The 20,411-nt window shown below is 41.9% G+C and overlaps 1 protein-coding gene across 4 annotated transcripts in view; it reads right to left on the bottom strand.

The window, feature by feature from the left end:
- The window catches only part of LOC133396181 (protein tyrosine phosphatase type IVA 2), a 45,609-nt gene that overhangs the window by 16,843 nt on the left and 8,355 nt on the right, over window positions 1-20,411 (bottom strand). For 2 of the 4 annotated variants that reach the window (XM_061665708.1, XM_061665707.1), the window contains 5 exons: window positions 16,352-16,630; window positions 15,974-16,082; window positions 15,754-15,846; window positions 15,526-15,656; window positions 13,610-13,684 (listed from right to left, as the gene is read on the bottom strand). In XM_061665708.1, the coding sequence (XP_061521692.1) occupies window positions 13,610-13,684; window positions 15,526-15,656; window positions 15,754-15,846; window positions 15,974-16,082; window positions 16,352-16,356 (413 nt within the window). In that variant the 5' untranslated portion in view covers window positions 16,357-16,630. Of the gene's footprint in view, window positions 1-11,343; window positions 12,586-13,609; window positions 13,685-15,525; window positions 15,657-15,753; window positions 15,847-15,973; window positions 16,083-16,351; window positions 16,631-17,004; window positions 17,141-20,411 lie in introns of those variants that run through there. The other 2 variants (XM_061665709.1, XM_061665710.1) reach the window with 2 other exon arrangements.

The raw sequence follows: 20,411 nt of genomic DNA, 5'->3' as shown, positions 1-20,411 counted from the left end.
CGCTTCGGAAACGGTCTTGAATTATACATGCCTGTCAAATCACAGCGAGCTATGCGGGGAGACTGTGGGGGAAAACAAACCAGCAGAGGTCAGAGTTCAGCTTAGTACTATGAGCTGTCAATTATGCTGCCATCTCAGCTATCCCCACCCCCCACACCCCCCACCTGTCAAACCCACTTGTTGAATTTGGGTGTAATATTGCGGGTTCCCTCCCACCGTTGCTCTGATTGTAATCAGTGTCCCAGCCTTCTGGTATCAAGTATCCAAACGGCACCGCAAGCTGTGCATTTGCTATCAGCAATCATCGAATGTCACCATCCCTCGCTATGCTCTTACTACAGCAAGGAGAGGTATTATGAAACAGAAACAGATGCTAAACTGAGCACCCAGGGGCAAAGACTCAAAGGAAATTCAGATCCATATAATTACATGCAAACACCTAATCTTGGGTTAAGAATTATGCCTTAAAAACAAAACATCTTTTGTGTCAATTTATCTCTGTTGAACACGTACACAAGATAATGAGAGCCACCGTGAGAGCTGGGACAATTCTTCCTTTGCCAATATTACATCAGAACCATGGAGGCCTGTACTGAAATGACTTGAAGATGATCTTTTTAGGAACACTAGGCTAAAATATGATAAAAGAAAAAAGAAAAAAAAAAAGCACATAGTACACTAATCAAAACGATCCTTACCTGAAAGATAAACCCAACGTGAAACAATAACACCACAAGCATAAATCATTATAATTTACAAAAAAAGTCAGTACCTGTTTGCTCATACTGTAAAGTTCTGGCTATGAAGTATCAATCATTTTGTATGTAATAAAAGTGTTTGATCCATGGATGGAGCCACTCTAGAATTGCTATTTAAACAGTCCTCCTCATCATGCCGTGCAGATTATTGACAACAATTCAACAGTCTCAAACAAGATGTTCTCCAAGGGAAGTGGAGAACATCTTCAAAACATGTCCCCCTGCCCACATGAATGCTGTTCATTTTTCGAGCATGTATCTTTTTTTCTTCTTTTCTCACCCAAAAAAAACATGTAGGTCACGAAAAATGGATTATTTAATAATGGACGCTTTCTATGACAGCTTGTTGTACAAATGAGTAACTGTAACATTCACGTTAGCGTCTTCCACTGTGCTGATCAAACACGCTGGCCTTGTCAGTTCGAGGCCTCGTATCATCTCTTTCCACAAGCCACAATCAGTGGTGGGAAGTCATAAACTACAAATCCTTTGTTACTGTACTTGTAAATTGATTTTTCAGGTATCTATATTTTTCTGATGGCTAACGAAACGTGAGGACTTTTACAGTACAACACTTGTACGATTACGTATTTTAACTACTATACATTCATCTGATTAGATGAACTAAAGGTAAATGCTTTGTTAGACTGTAAAATGACTTTAGATTAAAGTAATGATGCAGAGGATGAAATAAATCCCTTTGGTTGCTGTTTGAACTTCCACGTGACAACGAGCAGTAAAAGTCTTTTTAATGCGTGTATTGAGAGAGTCCTTGCTGCACAGCGGTGTGCCATAAACATATCCGAGAGCACAGACACCACTTTGATCTGCCCACAATGGTCGAGTACTTTAGGGATAATGGTAAGATCATCTCTCCAACCGCCTCTCATCCACTCGGCATATCACTCTGGCAGAAGTCGATGAGCGAAGCATTGTGCTGAGAATCAATAGTAAGAAAGGGCAGCCCTGAAAAGAGAGCACGAGCGAGCCGATGGTGTAACCATTGCTCGAATTACACCGTTCGATGCGAAATCGAGGGCTAGCCCGAGGACGTTTCCCTTGGCGAGGCACGTCGGGAAGCCAGCGTGACCGTTTGTTTGAGGCGCCACGCTTTTGTTTTGATTAGCGGTTTGAACCCGGCGACGGACTTGGCTCGCTCGTTTGTCAGCCAAAGACTGGAGGGGAACGTTGGCATTCAGAAGAGATTCCTTGGCACCCGTTGGACTCCGAAGGGATCAGATATCTGCCAGAACGAAAAACGCCAGGCACGCTGACGTCCAGAGCTTTTGGAGGAGCGACCCCGGAAAGGTGGCTGCTCAAGGAAACGTCAGTGAAGAGCATATACTGTTAGATGGGGTCCATCCATTTGCTACGATGCTTGTCCTCACTCAGGACAAGACAAAACAAAACAAAGTGCTTCACAAAACAGATAAAAGGGAAAATTTGCAGGGACTAGGGGCAGAGCCCTGCTATGAATAACTAAAATCTGTGACTAAGTGACATCCCCCAAAAACTTTATAATTGCCTTTACCTACCGTAAGATGGCACCAAAGCACTACTTTTATATTTGGTGCATCTTATGACACAAACAGTGCAGCGACAGGACAGTATAGTGCAGACAGACAGTATAACAGTACTCACAATCATGCATTGTTTATCCTTTGCTGAGAACGACTAATATTAGTGCCATACTGATGATGTAAGAGGAGTCAACACTTCGCAATGAACAGTGTATTCCTCTGTCTGTCTTTTCCTGCCCCCAGGTGGCCATGTGAGGCACATTTACACGCAAGGACAATTTTGAATGTTCATTTAACCCCAAATTTATGTTTTAGGAATGTGGGAGCAACACTACACGTGAATGCCTTGGCTAAGATTCAAAACCAGAACCTGTTGAATGTGCGTTAGATGTGCCAACCACTCTTCCACCGTGCTGCCCTCACTAAAAATATTGACCGTATATTTTAATTGTAGGACCGACTCAAACTAAAGTTGGCAGAGTCCACTTGAGCCTCTTTGTCCATTGGTAATTCGTGGCCTCGTCATTCTCTCTCCCACCTGAGATTAAATTGAGGAGGAAAAGAAGAGGGGCTCAGACGCAAGAAAATAACCCATTGAGAGACACTTTTGTTTTCCGGCTGCCATTTAACAGCGGCGTCACAAAGTGAGGAGCGGGGCGGCGGCCTGATCCGTTCATTGTTACGTTACAGCCAATCACGTCAATTTGCTGATGCTCGTTGAGTCGAGTGACAGCATCGCATCGCGAACGTCTTACAGCAGGTTTTTTTCTTCAAACCACATAGCTGCTTTCACTCCTACAGCTTTTATGGAGATGTTCTTTGAAGTTCTACAAAAGGTCGATATACAATGGAGCATGTACTTGTACTGGCAATATGAATTACAGTACTGTCACAATAAATGCTTCTCAAGTGTTGACGCTACGTTGCGACAACAAACGACACATTTATGTGTTCAAAGTGCTTTTCAGAGGTCCTTATTGAGAAACTGAGTTTGAAGATGACAACTGTTGAGTACAGTGCTGCCTTCAGAAAAAAGTTTTTTTTTCTTTTTTTTTTTTGTTCCGTGACCACACTCGCACTAGTATTCTCAAATCATCTTCATCAAGAGTTTCACAACTACTGTAAGTGACTGACTAAGATGCAGTAATATTCGTCTTTTATCGCTGAGGATAAAGCGTATATGGCTGTGAGTAATGTTATATTGTCTGCCTACATGTGTTGCTGCATCAATTGTGTTTAAATCTGTTCCTTAAAGCTCTTTAACACGGTTACATAGATGCTGTTAGCCTGTCGATGCAGTTTTTTTCTATTAGCATTACGCTAGCGTACATTAAGGTAAAGTGTGTTTGTTTAAAATCCACAACATGTAATCTGCTTTGTTTTATGTTTAATTTGACAGTAAACAGCTTGAGACCTGTTTTTTAAGAATTGTCACTGTCTGCTCACATTTCGAAAAACTCCTCTAAGTGTGGGGGTCACTCATACGGCGGCAAGGTACGATGTTATTGGAATTCAAATACACTTTACCATCTTGATTCTAAAGTTTACATTCAGGTCGGCTTTGAATACTTTGCTTAAAAATAAATGGCACTCCAGACGGTGCAGCTGCTGTGGAGATCACATTATCTGTCCATCTGTGCTGTTGACAATTTTTTTATTTATTTTTTTTAATTCTGCAATTTCGCTGGCGATGTATTCATTTTTTGTAGCCTAATAGTGGCTTCTCCCACCAGCGGCAGCACCCCTTTTTAGTTAATGATTGTGATTGCTGTGCGGATAAATGCCTCACCCCCTTGTTTTCTCAACATGTGGCGAGGCTCCAAAGTGGCGGTTTAACATGGGAACATCAATGCTGCACTTTACTTTTGGTATTTTTGCTGTTTTTCATGCCTCTCGCAGGTGTCAACCTGGCATCTGCAAAGGACGCATCTGTGCAATACTGCTTTTAGCACATCCTCTTCTCTTCTCTACATGCAGTTTAGGAATGGAGAATCAAGAATAATCGATATCATTCTGGCCGTGCATGCGATACCTGCGGCTTCAGTAGCCGACTTAATCCCCCGCCCTTGATAGCAGCACTTTCAAGTCACAATTACTGAAACCATCGATGACATAAAGAAGAACAGACTGTTGGGGATGAATTAACACAATTTTGTTGAGCAAATATTTGAATTTAGGTTGCAAATGTAGACCAGTGCTTTTCTACAACTGGTAGAAAGTCTGTTAGAATGGTGTTGTTTCCCATTAAATAGTTGATTATGCTAAGGAGTAATTGCAGTAACACTTAAAAATCCGCCTGCGTGAACGACATGACACTTGTGTTTGTTTGGAACCCAATCTGCATGCTGTATATGAGCGCTCTTGTTTCAAAGGACCAGATGTGGTTTGTCTCAGTCTTCCCTCTGCACTGAATTCTAAAGAAACAACAGTTGGATCCTAATTGCATGGGGCACAATCCGTATGTGCGTGCATGCGTGTGTGCGTGTGTGCGTGTGTGTGTGTGTGTGTGCTCGTGTGACCAGGATGACTCGCTTGCAAATTTGTCATTTCCAAAGCTAATCAGGTACGTGCTGAAGTGGAGAACACGCTCAGGGCTCGGGAGGCACCGATGCGCACTTTGACTCCCGCGAAGAGGCTTAGTAAAAGTTCCACGTTGGAGGGAAAGGGAATATAAACACATTGTAGGTCTTCTGGCAAATCATGACCTGCATTGACAAGAAGGAGAAAGCTCAAACAGCCAATTAGCACCGGTGCTTGTTAAGACAGCCACTTAACACATTGTGTGTCAGCATACATTGGCCTTTCCCTGCTGCTTTGGGGCTATTGATATGAGTTCAGATAAGTGTATTAAGAGTGGAACAACGCTTTGGGCCTAAACAAGCCCCCCTACTCATTTGCCGAATCCTACCCGGAGACGTGAAGCTCAGCTCAACCACAAATAGCTCATCTGCTGTTTACAGTGAACCCGTTATACATTCCAGACCCGCCCGCCATAAGTGAAAATCTGCGCTAGAGAGAGACCATATCATTTTTGGAAAAGTAGCTTAACTTATTAGAACACACTTTCTAAACTATTATTAGCGCCTCACTTTCTTACTCGCACAGTTCTCTAAAAATGATGCAAAGCGTGCTCGCTTGAAGCTGTTTATATGTTGAACTTTGAAGTTAAAACTGATTCCATAAAACAAAAGAGAATTCAACTTTGTATATTCTAACACTTTTTTTACTGGGGCAAAAAAAAAAAAAAAAAAAAAAACGAAATGAAAAAACGAGAGGGTCAAAAAAACAGCAAAAAGGAAAATCGGTAAAATACGGAGGAACACTGTAATGTGTCTATTTGCCATAGACGGGCTAACGGAAATTAGCATACATGTTAGGGAAACAAACAGCTGCTACCTTAACACACACGGAGCAGCAACAGAGCATACAACAATACTCACAGGCATACTGTATATTTTCTCTGCTCGGTGGGAACAACGAATACAACTGGAGCTAAGTGCGTCTGCCTCTCGTTGCTCTTAATGGACCTTACGCATGGAAAGCCATTAAGCATTTCCAGTGGTAAGGTCAGATGGCAGAACCGTTTCCACTTTCAATACGTTACGAGCTTGTGGGACGTCATTCGACTGAAAAATAACTTCTGTAGTCAAATGCGTGATAACCTGCGTCTCTTCTGTTAGACCTCAGTGCTGCCTGCCATGTTGTGGCACAACGTGGTACTACACCGAAGGCGTGCAACTCTAAAGTCGGACATGCGGAAGTGATTAAAAAAAAGTGAACTTACACAGAAGTATTTGTATGTCTGAAATTTAAAAACAACAGAATTACATAAGTTAGCTTTAAAAGTGAAATGTTTTGGTGTTTTTGTCGCCTGGCGTCAGTGCCAATAGCGATACTGGTACTCGTAAAAGGGTCCCGGAAGTACACACCGAGACCACATGCCGTGTATTTGCTATTTTGCTTTTGCCTGTTACCTGCTTTTGGAGAGGAGTGACGGCAGGGGAGCGGCGGAGGTGGGCGGGGCGGTGCGGATTCTTGAGAGACCGAAACGGAACACTGAGTGACAGATATGGGAGGTTAGAAGACGACCCTGTGTGAGCGGCAAATCCACAGCAAAATGGAAAGATGGGAAGCAGCAGCTGCAAGAAGATGAGCGCGTCGCCGATAACGGGGTGAATAAAGATGGCGAGGAGGTAGGAGAAAAGTGGAGAGACGTCCACAGCGATAAGCCAGAGGGGATTCGTCGCAGAAGACCAACTAGTGCGGGGAGGCAAAAGAGAGAGAGAGGGGAAGGATGGAGGCGGCGAGATGCCACATGGGAGGATGACACACATCTTTTTTTCTCTCTAGAGAGAGAAAGAGAGTGAGAGAAAATAAGACGTGAGAGAGGTCAGACAGGCCCGCTGATTGAGTGGCACCAAGTAAGCCTGTCATTCAGCATCCACTCACACTCAAGACGCTGGCTTAGCTTCTTGTGACGGGGCCAAGGGCACGCTGCACACTGACGTGCCAACACGTAACCCTCGCCAACTGCACGGGTACTGTCAAACGGGTGCCGCGATTGAACACTGCTATTACTCTGGGAATTAGCAAGGTGCACGCCGCACAACACAGGTACATGAAAATAAACAGTGCCGAGTCAACCTCAGATCCATTCTCTAGGGATGAACTGTGGTCGGAATTAAATATAGTTTCTCACGTCTGTACTCCACTTGAGTATTTATTTTTCTGATGACTTTACTTATACTCCCTACATTTGCAAACATATCTGCTCGTTACTCCTTTTAGCCTCTGTGGATGACATCACAACGTAAAAAAAAAAAAAAAAAAAAAAGAGAAATGTAATTTCAACTGCGGCTAAGATCTCGATTGATTGAGATCTTTTAAGGTATAAAAAACAGGGACAGCAGCGACATGGAGAAACCTGAACAATGGACGCATGAACAGATTCGGGATGCAAAATATTCCCCATCCATGGCCTTATTTAATGGATCCTGTCGACAACGATTCATGGCGAATAAAAATCTTAAAAATCCTGAGTTTCTGGCATTCCAAAATTCTCCATCTAATCTGAATAAAACATACAAGTAAGGTGTGCTGTTTCAGTTGTTATCATGAGCTAATTTAGCTTTGTTTGGGTTTTTTTTGTAACTCAGTTCACAATGTTAGCAAAGATGTCTCTGCAGCATCGCCGCAACGACTTCCAGACGAATTGGTCTCCGCGAGATGTCGCCACGGTGAGACCGAAAGCAATATTTTGCTCTCCCGAGTCGCCGCAGCTAATCAACCGTGACAGTCACAGTGACATCTGCGCCAGCGAGATCGGCCCTTTAAGAACAAAACAAACAAACAAACAATTAGCTCAAAATATGTGCACATGGCTTTGCTAATTTTTTTAACTGAGTAATAAAAGGGGAAAAAAAGAGCTAAATTAGCTCATCATAACAACTGAAAAAAATACACGTTATCTGTAGGTTGGGCCTATATATATATATATATATATATATATATATATATATATTATGTCGCGTCATCTTCTGTGAAGGTTGAAAAAGTAACAAGCCTATTTTGACAAAGTAAGGAGTAGACTGTAGATATGTTTTCAAATGAAGCCAGTAAAAGTAATCAGACTAAGAAAGACTGAAGTACAGAAACGTGCAACTTTGAAATGAACAAGGTGCATATGCTGCACAGCACTACAAGAGGAAAATAAACACTGTCAAGTGAACCTCAGATGCATTCTCTAAGGGATGTTCTATGAATCGGGCCCAGGCCAGTGACTGGGAAGTTAAACAAGCCCCAGGTTTCCTCTAAATATGTGATTATTAATTACCACGCCGCTGAATCCAAACATCTCAGCAGACCGGTGGCGTCCAAGATGCTGCCAGACAGAATACATCAGACTTCTCAAGCAGAGCAGTCCACCTGGGAGTTGAGGTGGAAGGGAGATCGGTGTGTTTGGACTGTCCTCCAGTGGTTACTAGATGTACTGAGAAGTTGTTCATGTAGGGCTTTACCTTCATCTGGTGGTGTGTGAGGGGAATTGTTTGTATTGGAAATTTAGCAGAGTTTATTTTTTTCTCTCTCGCTCCCCCCCCCTCAGTTACACTGGATTTATAATAATTCCCAAAGGTGAAATTCAACTCACACTCAACTCAACTCACAGTTAATTGGTATTTAGCTATTTAATCAAATATACACAATAAATCATAATTTCAATTTAAACTAAACATTGGGGAGATAATCAATCATGTGATTGGCCGACGACCAGGTCAAGGTGTACCCCACCTCTCGCCCAAAGTCAGCTAGGATGGGTGGATTTCTAAACTATACCCCACTCCAGCACTTATGTTACAACAAATCCTACTCAGTTATAAATGAGACAACAACAAAAAAAAGAAAGAAAGAAAAAAAATTGATTCGTTTTGGGTGTTCAAGTTCTTAAACGCTACTAAACACCACTTGGAAAATCTAATTGTTTTGCTCATAAATAATGGCACGTACCCGTTTAGCCTGTGGGGAGTCGACTGTGCGGAAATCCTTTATGTGTATTAGACGCGAGACAATGGATCAGAACAGACTAATTCATGGATGTGTTTTACATATATTCATTTGCGTATCAAATATTTATGACAATAAGCGTATTTGTTTTTCAAATGAGTGCAAGCGCCATCAAACATTTCAGACACACCTCATTAGAGAAACACAGCCATGAGCTAGCATGCATTTTTAAAGTTCCACACGCCACGATGGCAACAAGAGTTTTGTGGCCTCAATTAGCAATGCGAATTCAAAAAAGAAAAAATTTTTTTAACTTATTAAAGCATTCTTAATGGATTTTTCATGTCTGGTCAAAACCACGTGTGATTCTCAAGTGTGCTGTGGAAAATTACCAAGTTTCACTGAATTGGTCTGAAGGTGATTATTTCTTACAAATAATGTATCTTTGTTCACCTATTTATGCCAGTGACGTATAGCGACAGGCCAAAAAAAGTGACAGCAAAATTTTTTTTATTGCATTCCACTTCACTTTACTTAGTTACTCAGTCACATGGTTACAGTTACAGTTATATGGTTAGTTATATTTAGACAGTCAGTTAGTCAAACCGGGTATGTAGCTCTGTTCATAATAACTAATCACATTCAAACTCGTTTTAAATTGGAGTCAAACATACACTTGCCACCATTTAAAGTTCCTCCGAATAACGCCAAATAAAGTTCAAAAGTTCTAGTATGCTTTTCCTAACAATTTTATTTTGTTCCTAGCAGAAGCCTGAAGGTTTTGCGCTAACACTGCCTGCTATTTGGAACGGTTCAGAATTCCCTCCCTGGAAGAGAACTCCACCAAAGCATGATGCCACCATCATTCCTCATTGTTGGTATGGTGTTCTTTTGGTGATGAGCCGTGTTTTGTTTGTGCCAAACCTTTTGGAATTATGGCCAAAAAGTTCAACCTTGGTTTCCTTGGAACCGGGGCCTTAAAATGGACGGAATTATGAACAGTTCCAAATAGTGTTAGCCCAAAACCTTCAGGCTTCGACTTTAAAGCTCCCACAATATGTAAAAAAAAAGAAAAGAAAAAGAAAGCCTACTAGACCACCTGAACTTTGAGGTTGCTCAAGAGGCATTTTATAAAGGTGACAAGTGTGTGCTAGCTCCCATTAACCATGAGTTCAACAGACTTTTTATATATACTGCCTGGCGTTAACCAATGGTTCTTCCTTACCCAACATTTTCAACATCAGATTGTTCGTCAATAAAGCAATTGTGTTTATTTATGATGTTTTAAATAAGTGATCAGGACGGAATAGCAAATACGCTATCTTTATAAAGCCTGAGTTGTATTGCACGGAAGAAAACTCAAATGGACGACGACTGACTCGGTGGATGGAAATGTTTACTCACACAAGGAAGCTCTAAGGGGCTCCAAACCATTAGTTGCACAGTGCAACCACTCGCCCGGCCCATCCCTCAACATGTCTTGCAGCACATCCAGGATGCCTTGAAGCATATTCTTGTTTTCTTTCACGGTTAAGATTTTGCCATCTATTGTGTGATGCCTGATATCAATCTTTAAAAGTTTCCAGTGGAAGCTACTTTGTTATGCATAGTGACAGCACCAACAACTATTCTGAGCTGCAGTAAAATGCCAGGATATTGTCAATATAAAAATGGTTAACGTTGAAGTTAATGAAGGTGCTTGTTCCTGATAATCACACGTCCGTGCTTAAACCGATCGCGCTGACCTCGCGATGACAGTGTCATTAACACTCACTATGGAGCCAGTAAACAGCCCATCCCGAAAGTTCCATGTAAAACATGTTATTACAGATAAGCCACATGCATAATGAATAGAACAAGGATGGGCTTAAGAAGATTTCAAAAATCAACAAAACGTGATTAATCAGTCCGATTCAACACATTTTCACAACCAAGAAATCGTCACACACACATACCAACTCTCACGCACGCAGTCCAACAAAATAAACTTTCACCAAAACCCTCTTACTAAAACAAGGTGGGGGGGTGGAGAAAGCAATCCTGTTTTTTGGTCTAAATTAGACCTTAGTTTGGAGTTGACCCTTTTATTATAATTTTTTTTTCGTTGTCATAACAGGATTTAGGCAGCAGAGGGAGCCGTTCGAATAAATCCAGTTATTGGCTTGAACCCAGATTATCGGATGTTCTTTGAGTCATTCGACAGTACCACGTCGCCGTGTGCGTTCCACGTGGTGCTGACTCACCCCACGCCACGGAAAGGACACACGTAAGGCTTCCGGCAGTATAGATAAACAAGTGTAGCAGACTGGCTTGGAATCAGTTTGCCGGCAGGGGCCTCCTGTTATCGCACACACTTGATTTTTGGCCGGGTTAGTGGCAGACTAAACCCCGAAGCACCTGCACTGCAAAGCTTCCACACCCCAAGTTGAACAACAGTTTACCGGCATTGATGACTCACCTTTAACCTTTAGCTGTCAAAGTGATCAATCACCGCCTACTTGCTAGCACAGCCTTTAACAAACAACTTTCAAAAAGCATTGGGACGCTTAATAAGGAGACGGGAGTGCTTTTTATTCAATTTATTTATCTTTAAAGAACCAATACGAACTGGGGATGTTTTCAAAATGGGAACAACAATTAAAAAAATAATTAAAAAAAATTGAAAAAAAAAAACTGACCATATTCATTCTTCTCCACTTTGCCTTTCAGATGGGGGGGACCTCATGCTGTGTGGGTGTGCACCTAATAAAGGGAATCCTATTGTTGCACTGTTAAGAACAAATGTACCTATTCAAGAGGTTTCTTCCTGTATAACATATCTGATGGTGAATGTGTGCAGGGTGGCACGGCCGCTAGGTGGGCTTTACTGGGGTGGACAAATTATTGCACTCCAAGAAAAAGAAAAACACAAAATAATGACATGGCTCTCAAAAGGAAGGAAAACAAATAAACGATTGGAAATCAGTGTCCTTGCCCCCCTGCCAAACTTGCAACTCCCACACATCACCTTGTGAATAAATATTGCAGACATATTCAAACTCTGTGAACCTTTAAAATCAGTGACTTGAAACAAGTGAAGGAAAAACTGCATTTTCAGGTGCCCCCAGTTAAAGAGAGAAGGGGGGGGGGCACCCCAAATACCAAAATGGACAGTCACAATAGGTTTAAAAATGTTTTAAGATACATTAATCTGTTCCAATCATAAAATTCATTGTTTGCAGGAATAAAAATCAGATTATTATTTCATATTGCATCCTTTCATCACCACTGTTTGTGTAAAATTAAAAATAAAATTCACAAAATGGAAGTATATCATCCCACAATTGTAACTGAATGAGGTGGGGGGGGGGAGAGGAAGAAAAAGCAATATATATATATATATATATATATATATATATATAAAAACTAAACAACAGGATGGACTATAGTTGAAAACAATTATGGGCCGTGGTGGTTGACAGTAGAACCGGGAGGTGGGCCCGTCTGTGTGCTTTGACCTTCCATTCATTGGTTTAGCTGGTGTACCCCCGCCATCGGAATTCATTTCATTCGATTACTCGCTTGTTCTCTGTCCAATTAACCATGACTCAGTGTTTAGAAATCATCACGACAATTACTGATAGCGCTCTCATCGTTTATTTTCACCCTCCCCCCTCCCGCTCGAGGTGCATATTCAGGTACTGGCGGGCCTGCTTTACTGCACGCAGCAGCTGTGCCCGTTGGGATCCTTGAAGCGCAGACGCATTTTCGGTCGATATTTCTCGAGGTAAAGAAGCTGTTTGGAGTTGAAGGCTCCACGTCTCTTCCTACGGAAGCACACGGTGAAAAAGGTGGTGTCACTCACTTATAGTAATTCTAATCATGGTTACATGTCAGACTTCGCAGTTTTACAGCAATGTTTTCCAGGTTGATCCAGCGGACATTTGTTGTATGAAATGATACATTTAATTTGGTGTTTAAATAAACGATGTTAATTACGCTCTCTTAAACTTTAACAAATAGCTTGAAGCAAGCACACTTTGCCTCTTACTTGAAGAACTGCAGGTCAGCTATATAACTTTCTATGGTCTTTTACAGACCCATTTTCACCTATAATGGGTGGATCTGGGACAGATACTCCTGCGATAAATGGCTTTACTGAAATGATGATCTTGTATCAAGTTACAAATTGACGTGAAACCTGGGCCTGATTATTTGAACACAAACCATCATTATTGTTGTATAAACAGCAAAAGGCGGATAGACAGCTTAATTGTAAACTGCCATCTAGTGGAAGAGCATTGTTGTACTCATCACTATAGGTCGCTGGCATACCTAGATGAACAAAGACATTACACTTGACTTCGATTCCCCACGTGCGAGTCAATCGTTTCAAAATATATCACGTCTCCAGGTATGCAGAAATATAGTCATGCAGTAACAAAGGAAGGGAGGATGACTGCAGGCCAGTAAAGATTGGAGGAAATCAAACCATTTCATTTAATTGGTCCTTATTTACTAGAAATAATGTATGTGTGTTATCTATCCATGCCAGTGACGTACAGTGAAACACAGAACAATTGAATGATCTTCCACTAGATGGCAGAAGGTACATAATTAATTTATATCTCCAAGTAAATTGAGACCAGATTATCATTAGTATTTTTCCAGCATATATAATTTGTGATTTTTGTTTTCCTTTGTGGTGTTCTGTGACATAATTCTAATGTAATGTGTTTTCCTCATGCACCTTGGCTCTCTAAAGGTTGGCATAAACTTCAATTCGATCACCTTTTCTTTATTCACTGCTCAAGACATTTTTATTCTAACAGCAAAAGTAAAGAGACTTACTGCCTTATGAACTGCACGGCATCCTCGTACTTCATCCCGCTCTCAATGAGCGCCAAGGCCACCAAGACGGGAGCGCTGAGAGGTGGACGAATCCGGCGTACAAGGTGAGGGGGAGACAGCGCGGGAATCAAAGAGGAGGAGGAGAGGAGAAGAGATTAAATGCCACAGTTCACATGGTTCATTAGTGCGACGGTGGTTCGAGGGAGAGGTATTTGAACCTGGGAAACAGGCCTGGGAAATCAACAGGGGTGCGCAGGTTTGTGTTGCCCTGCAGGGGCACCTGGTTCAAACTACATGCGGTACAATAAGACAGTGTAAACCTCTCTCACCAGAAAGAGAACAGGAAAGGAAAATAAATATTTTAAAAAAAAAAAAATGTTTCACAGCCCATTGACCGACCGGTCAGATCTCAACGCTGGTAAGGCATTTCTCCGGATGTCCTGCAAGTGTCACGCAGGATAGAATGTAAGAAAGAAGGGGGTGAACAAAGAGATGCAAAGCTGTGATGGAGCGAAGAAAAGGGGAATAACATTATCAAAGAATTGGCAGTTGAGAAGAAAAGCAGCTGGTGCGAAACTAGACTTAACTGAGGCACCCAAAAGGGAGGGGGGGGGAGAAGAAAAAAAAAAAAAAAAAAAAAACGAGTTGATGAGAAAACTGAAGCAACTAACCAAGAATGACAGTTATACAACATCCAGAATGCAAAACGCCAAAGGCCAAATAGATCTGATTGGCTGAATATGCCTTTGTGGTCAGGAGACTTTTTTTTTTTTTTAAACAGCACTAGCTTGCCCACATCATGTGCTTCTGTCTACTTTGTTTTCAGGCTTGATTTTTTTTGTATTGAATAAAGCGTGTGAAATTTTCTGCCACGCTGCTAGTGGATCGAGACAGTGCAATGCGTGCATTTCGCTTGGACAATCCCATGACCGGCGGACAGATCACATGCACACGGAGGTCACTTTCAGCCCTGACGGAGAAGCAACAGCTCTTATGATCAATCAACTTAGCTATACCAAGCAGCTATTTAAAGAGCAGACAAAGAAACACACACAGCAAGATGTTGAGTGAACACCGCATGGGCTCATTGAAGGGAGCCAATTTTATGTATTCATGTTGCATTTACATATTAGGTTGCAAGTTGGTAAACAATACCCATCATGATCTTAAACTGGTTCTGCCTGCCGAGTCCGGCGCCGCACAGATAGTCTTGCTAATGTCGGGGCCAACACAAATACGCTAAAAATAACTTCAGTATGTTGAACGTTGTTGTAGCAACCGGCCAGTTTGAAACAGATGACGCCACGAGCAGTTGCCATATTAAAATGGACCGTGGCCTGGACTAAAAGCTCCAAATCTCAAAAGAAAAGCAAACGCTGCCCACCTGCCCCAGATCTAGTCATGTTAAACTTAACGCAGTACAGTGGTACCTTACGAGATACTTTGGGGGGTTTTGTTGCCCGAGCTGCAGATACCAATACTTTTACGGGTACTCGGTACCCGTAAAAGTATCACAGAAATACACAGATACCACCTGGTGGTATGATAAAGTACTAACAAAGGACAATTAACGGGCGATAATTATTTCTTGCAAAAATTTAACGATTACCGTCTATGGTAAATCACGGCAACATTGGACTAGTCTGTTTATATGGTAAAATACAAAACACAGACAAATAGATCTGATTGGCTGATTTACAATACCTCCCGACGACCCAAAAAAAAAAAAAAAAAAAAAAAAAAAAAAAGACAACTCGCTACTGTACAAGCGAGCAGCGCAAGGGATGGGGCATCAAGGCACTGTGGCTGGCTCGCCCTGGAGCTTCAGAAACTTGGGCTAAAAATTAGCAAAGCAAAAAGTTCCACTTCCATGCAATGAAAACGTATATGGACACAAACATCATTTATGGACTCACCGGCCAAGCCCGGCGACACAATGCACGGCGATGCAGCAGCCAGGTTCCTCTCGAAACTTGGTGTTGAGTAGTTTGAGCCAGTCGTCCACGATCTGGGTTGGAGGAGGGGCGCCGTCGTCGAAGGGCCAGTCCTTTGGAGATGGTGGGAGAAAAATTACAATTACTTCATATCCTATCAAAAAGGAGAGAAACAATATCCACTAATCAAGGTTTACTGCAGTCTCTCACCAAAACCTGTATCCCTTCCTTCTCCACAGGAGCCTTGTCGTAAGTGGCTTCACAAACTCTCACCAGTGTGTGCACCGCAAACTTTTTTAGCTCCTGGCAGGCATAAAAAAATTTAAAAAAAAGAAAAAAAAAAGAAAAAAGAAAAAAAAAAAGACCACCATAGATGCCAGCCCACTCAAAAACAGATGCGTTGCGATAAGCATAAAAGATGCAGACATACCTCTGTGAACTTGTTAAGGGTGGCATTGGTGGGATTGTGGGTGATGAGGAACCTCATGCACTCGTAGGTAATCTCGACTGCAGCGGGGCGGTTCATGTTGGCGAGACGGCTTTAAAAAAAATTACAATGCAAAACTCTTACAAAACAAAAAGTAACTCTTTGGCTCAGAAGTCAGTCAAGACATAAATGGTTGAATAAATAGAGGAAAACAAGCAGACAATGGGTCAACTTAGGGGGGTGATGGACACAGTGGACAAGGAACAAAAACTAGTCCACAACACTCCAGGATGTAAAAATAAAAATACAAAACCAAAATTTAAAATAATTGGGGAAAAAAGGAAGGAAAAAGATCAAGAGACTATCCGAGAGTCAGTTTACCCCATTCAGGAGAGCTGTTTGTGATTGGCTGTTCAAAGAGAAAGCAGAAAGCAAAGATTCGGCGGGGCAGTCGGGCCGAGGACTACGCGTTATCCAGGAGGGCTTTTTTTATTCCCAAATCAGCGCTTCCGAGGACAATCCCAATCAAGGGGGTTTCTGGGTCGCGTAGTCTTTCAGGGGGCAGCCGATTCACTTCTCCACAGTAGTGAGGTGCTGTGCCTGGCAAAATTCCCCGCTCACACACGCCATATAGGTACAGCCCAAGTTAACACAGAATGCCTGTGCAGAGAAGAGGAAGACAAGAATTAGTACAAGATCATTTCAACAAAGTCAACCACAAACACACCCTAGGCTGAGCAATTTGTTAGTCAGTGTCCAAATTCAGCACAATTCCTAATACAGCAAGATGTTACTGCAAGACTTAAGTTATGAATTCAGACTGTGAGAGAGGATAAAAAAAAAAAACTTTAGTTACAAAAACAATTGTTGCTTTTGTAACAGAGACGTTATGTTCAGATATCAATGGAGGGCTCTCAATCTCTGAAGTGTTTGTTTTTCTTTCATATAACCATGACTTAAGTGTCAAAAAAAAAAAAAAAACACCACAACTGAATTTATGAGGCAGCTATGACCTGATGACACCTTTTACTTACATTACTGTCTAATATGAGGGGACCTCCGCACGCACGCAGGTCTCTGAACAGCAGAACAGTGCAGAGACCTTGACACACTAAACCCTGCCGCCGCAAACTGGTTGGAGCAGTCTCGGACCAACGTGCGAAGAGGGCAGCGAAGGGACAGTGCATGACGGTAGATGAGTGGCTCTCGCTACGCCGGCCACGCACAGAAGGCGGGGAGCGGGAAACGCAGGCAGAGGGCTTGGACTTCAGCACTGTGTCACAGGCTGTAGTCACAAGGTGAGGATTAAAGTGTGGGCAAAGCTTCAAACAGGCGCTCAAGTCCCACGCTTCGAGTCTTCACTGTTTCTCCAAAGTTAAAATGTGTGACTAAGAAATGCTGCTTAGACAAACTGAACCCTTGTGAGCTTCTCAACGGGGAAGTGGGTCAACTATACGCAACGTCAAGCCCTGCTGTCGACGTGTTGTGGGCAAGGCATGCAAATCACTAGAACAAAAAAATTGCTACCTCACTCTAAAGCCACACTGTTTGTGGAAGCCAAAGCGTGTTTACCACACAGGAAAGAAACAAGAAGCAGATATTGCAGGTTGACCATGTTGTTTGTGCATTCTAATTTTATTTAGAAGTGTCATCTACCATTATTCAATTTAGTATTTAATAAAAATCTAGCTGAATTGTAGAATTAAGTGGAATCTGTTGAATATTTTTAAAAATCGAGTATTCTACTGATTAGTTTCCAATTAATCAAGTAATTGGATAAAAAATTATTTTGCATAATTTTAACAATAACATACATGTGAGGCGCTTGTATTATTTCTGTGCACTTGGAGTCGCCATCCTTACGTTCTACTGTAGTATCTGTGAATTTATGAGTGTGTATGGCTTTAATGGGCGTCAGCGTAGAAGAGTGTAGAATTGGCTGGCTGTTAACTAGCTAACGTTGGCCATTCTGCGTGTTGAGTGACTTGTGGCCATTGGCAGCTCCTGTATGAATGTGCTAACTATTACTTGGTTGTTTTCAAAAGCGATTTAAAGTACACCAGCGGCTGGGGCATTACAATACGTTCCAACCTGTTGGCGAGAGTACACGTACTGTTGTGCTACACTGCACTTTATTGTCCTTGTGTGTGAAACGATCCCAAAGTTTGTACATTCTCAGTCTTTTACGGACTCGTGCAAACTAATTTCTACACGGAGTGGGGAGCGCGTACTATTAGTCAGTGTAGAAAAATGAAATTTTTCTTCGACCATTTTTGTAATCAAAATATTCCAGTTATTCAATTAATCATAGCAGGCCTAAAGCACATTTTCAAATGTTTTTTCCCCTTCTGTAATATTCCGATTTTGTTTTAGATTTTTTTTTTTTTTTTTTTAACTTTAAAAAATTAATGCATAATAATTGTATTTATTTAATACTAAAAACATTTTAAAAGAACCACTGACTAATCCATTATTTGTTTAAGTACAGCTAAGGGCTAAAACTCTTAAGAGGTCACAGGTACATATACAGTAAATGAATGTCCATGAAACACTAAGTCCTTTATATACAGTATATGTATACAGTATAAAGAAAACTGGGAGAAAGGTCAGCTGAGAAAGGCTGCAGCACAGTAAAAAGTCCCTTGGGGAAACTTCCCTTGGCGCTCACCACATGCTTTACTGTTAGGGGAAGGGCCTACAAATTCTGTGTGTGTGCGTGTGAGTGAGAGACAGCGTGCAGGGCAGTGAGCAAAGGTGGGGGGCTCGGTATCTGTTTCGGGGAGGACTTCCCAAATCAGCTGGCCTCCAACAAAAATCAACACTGACTGAAGAGAAAGAACAGAAAGCGATCGTGAGTGAAAAGGGGAATTGTGAGAGAGCAGTAAGAGGCTGCGCTGGCCGATAAGGAGGCAACGCTATCTTGGAGCAGAAAAGCACACTCAAACCTAAACAGGTGATAGTGTCACAACAGAACGAGAACCAAGGCTGCAACTCAACTGCAAAGTCATCCTTTTAGGTGAAGTCACCATTGAGTCTAGCGAGAATAAAGACCCTAACCCTCTATAGAAGAATTAAACAAGTTCTATATTAATGGGGCCCGCTTTAAAACTAAGATTTAATACAGCTGCTCTTCCACTACTAGCTATTAGGTGTCCTATATTTAACTATCCCCGTTGTGAACATCAACTCAAAAATGTAGATAGTCTTGATTGGAATAGGGCCATAAAACAGGTTAAGAAACTAAATAAATGTCTCAATGAGAAATGTTTATTTGGTAGGGTATAGTTACAAAACGTAATGTCTCAGTCCATTTTCTCTGTCCCAATACAGCCTGCCCTGTCTAGTGATCTGAGGGTTGAGCCAGAGCCAGGTTGAGCCAGAGTCTGGCTCCTGTTTTGTCTGGATACAGACTGGGCATGACCAGTGTACAACCTTCAAGCAGCTGGAGGGCTTATTTGCCATGTGGGCACTGAGTCAATCGGGCAAGGGGGGCATCATCTGTTGCAGCTTGGGCAACCAGGGGGTAAGAAGTAGTAGCAAAGGAGTCAGGAAGCTGTTTTCCTTGGGTCAGAGCACCGCATAAAGGCTTTGATACCCATGCCCTACAAACTGTAGACAACTCCTCGATAGCCTCTGCGCCTACATTACAACCCCAATTCCAATGACGTTGGGACATTCTGTTAAACAAATAAAAACAGAATACAATGATTTGCAAATCATATTCAACCTATATTTAATTGAATACACTACCAAGACAAAATCGCTAATCTACAAACTGATAAACAATTTTTTTTAGCAAATATCATTAACTTAGAATGTTATGGCTGCAACACGTTCCAAAAAAGCTGGGACGGGGTCATGTTTACCGCTGTAACATCACCTTTTCTTTTAACAACATTCAATAAATGTTTGGGAACTGAGGGCACTAATTGTTGAAGCTTTGTAGGTGGAATTCTTTCCCATTCTTGCTTGATGTACAGCTTCAGCTGTTCAACAGTCCGGGGTCTCCGTTGTCGTATTTTACGCTTCATAACGTGCCACAGATTTTCTATGGGAGACAGGTCTGGACTGCAGACAGGCCAGTCTAGTACCCACACTCTTTTTCTACGAAGCCACGCTGTTGTAACATGCAGAATGTGGTTTGGCATTGTCTTGCTGAAAGAAGCAGGGGCGTCCATGAAAAAGACGTTGCTTGGATGGCAGCATATGTTTCTCCAAAACCTGTATGTACCTCTCAGCATTCATAGTGCCTTCACAGATGTGTAAGTTACCCATGCCATTGGCACTAAGGCTTTTGAACTTTGCGTTCTTTTCCTCTTTAGCCCGGAGGACACGAAGTCCACAATTTCCAAAAACAATTTGAAATGTGGACTCGTCCGACCACAGAACACTTTTCCACTTTGCGTCAGTCCATTTTAGATGAGCTCGGGCCCAGAGAAGC

This window comes from Phycodurus eques, chromosome 20, assembly GCF_024500275.1.
Source record: "Phycodurus eques isolate BA_2022a chromosome 20, UOR_Pequ_1.1, whole genome shotgun sequence".
Classification (NCBI taxonomy): Eukaryota; Metazoa; Chordata; class Actinopteri; order Syngnathiformes; family Syngnathidae; genus Phycodurus; species Phycodurus eques.
The sequence above is the reverse complement of the archived record's forward strand: the minus strand, read 5'-3'. Positions and strand labels throughout refer to the sequence as shown.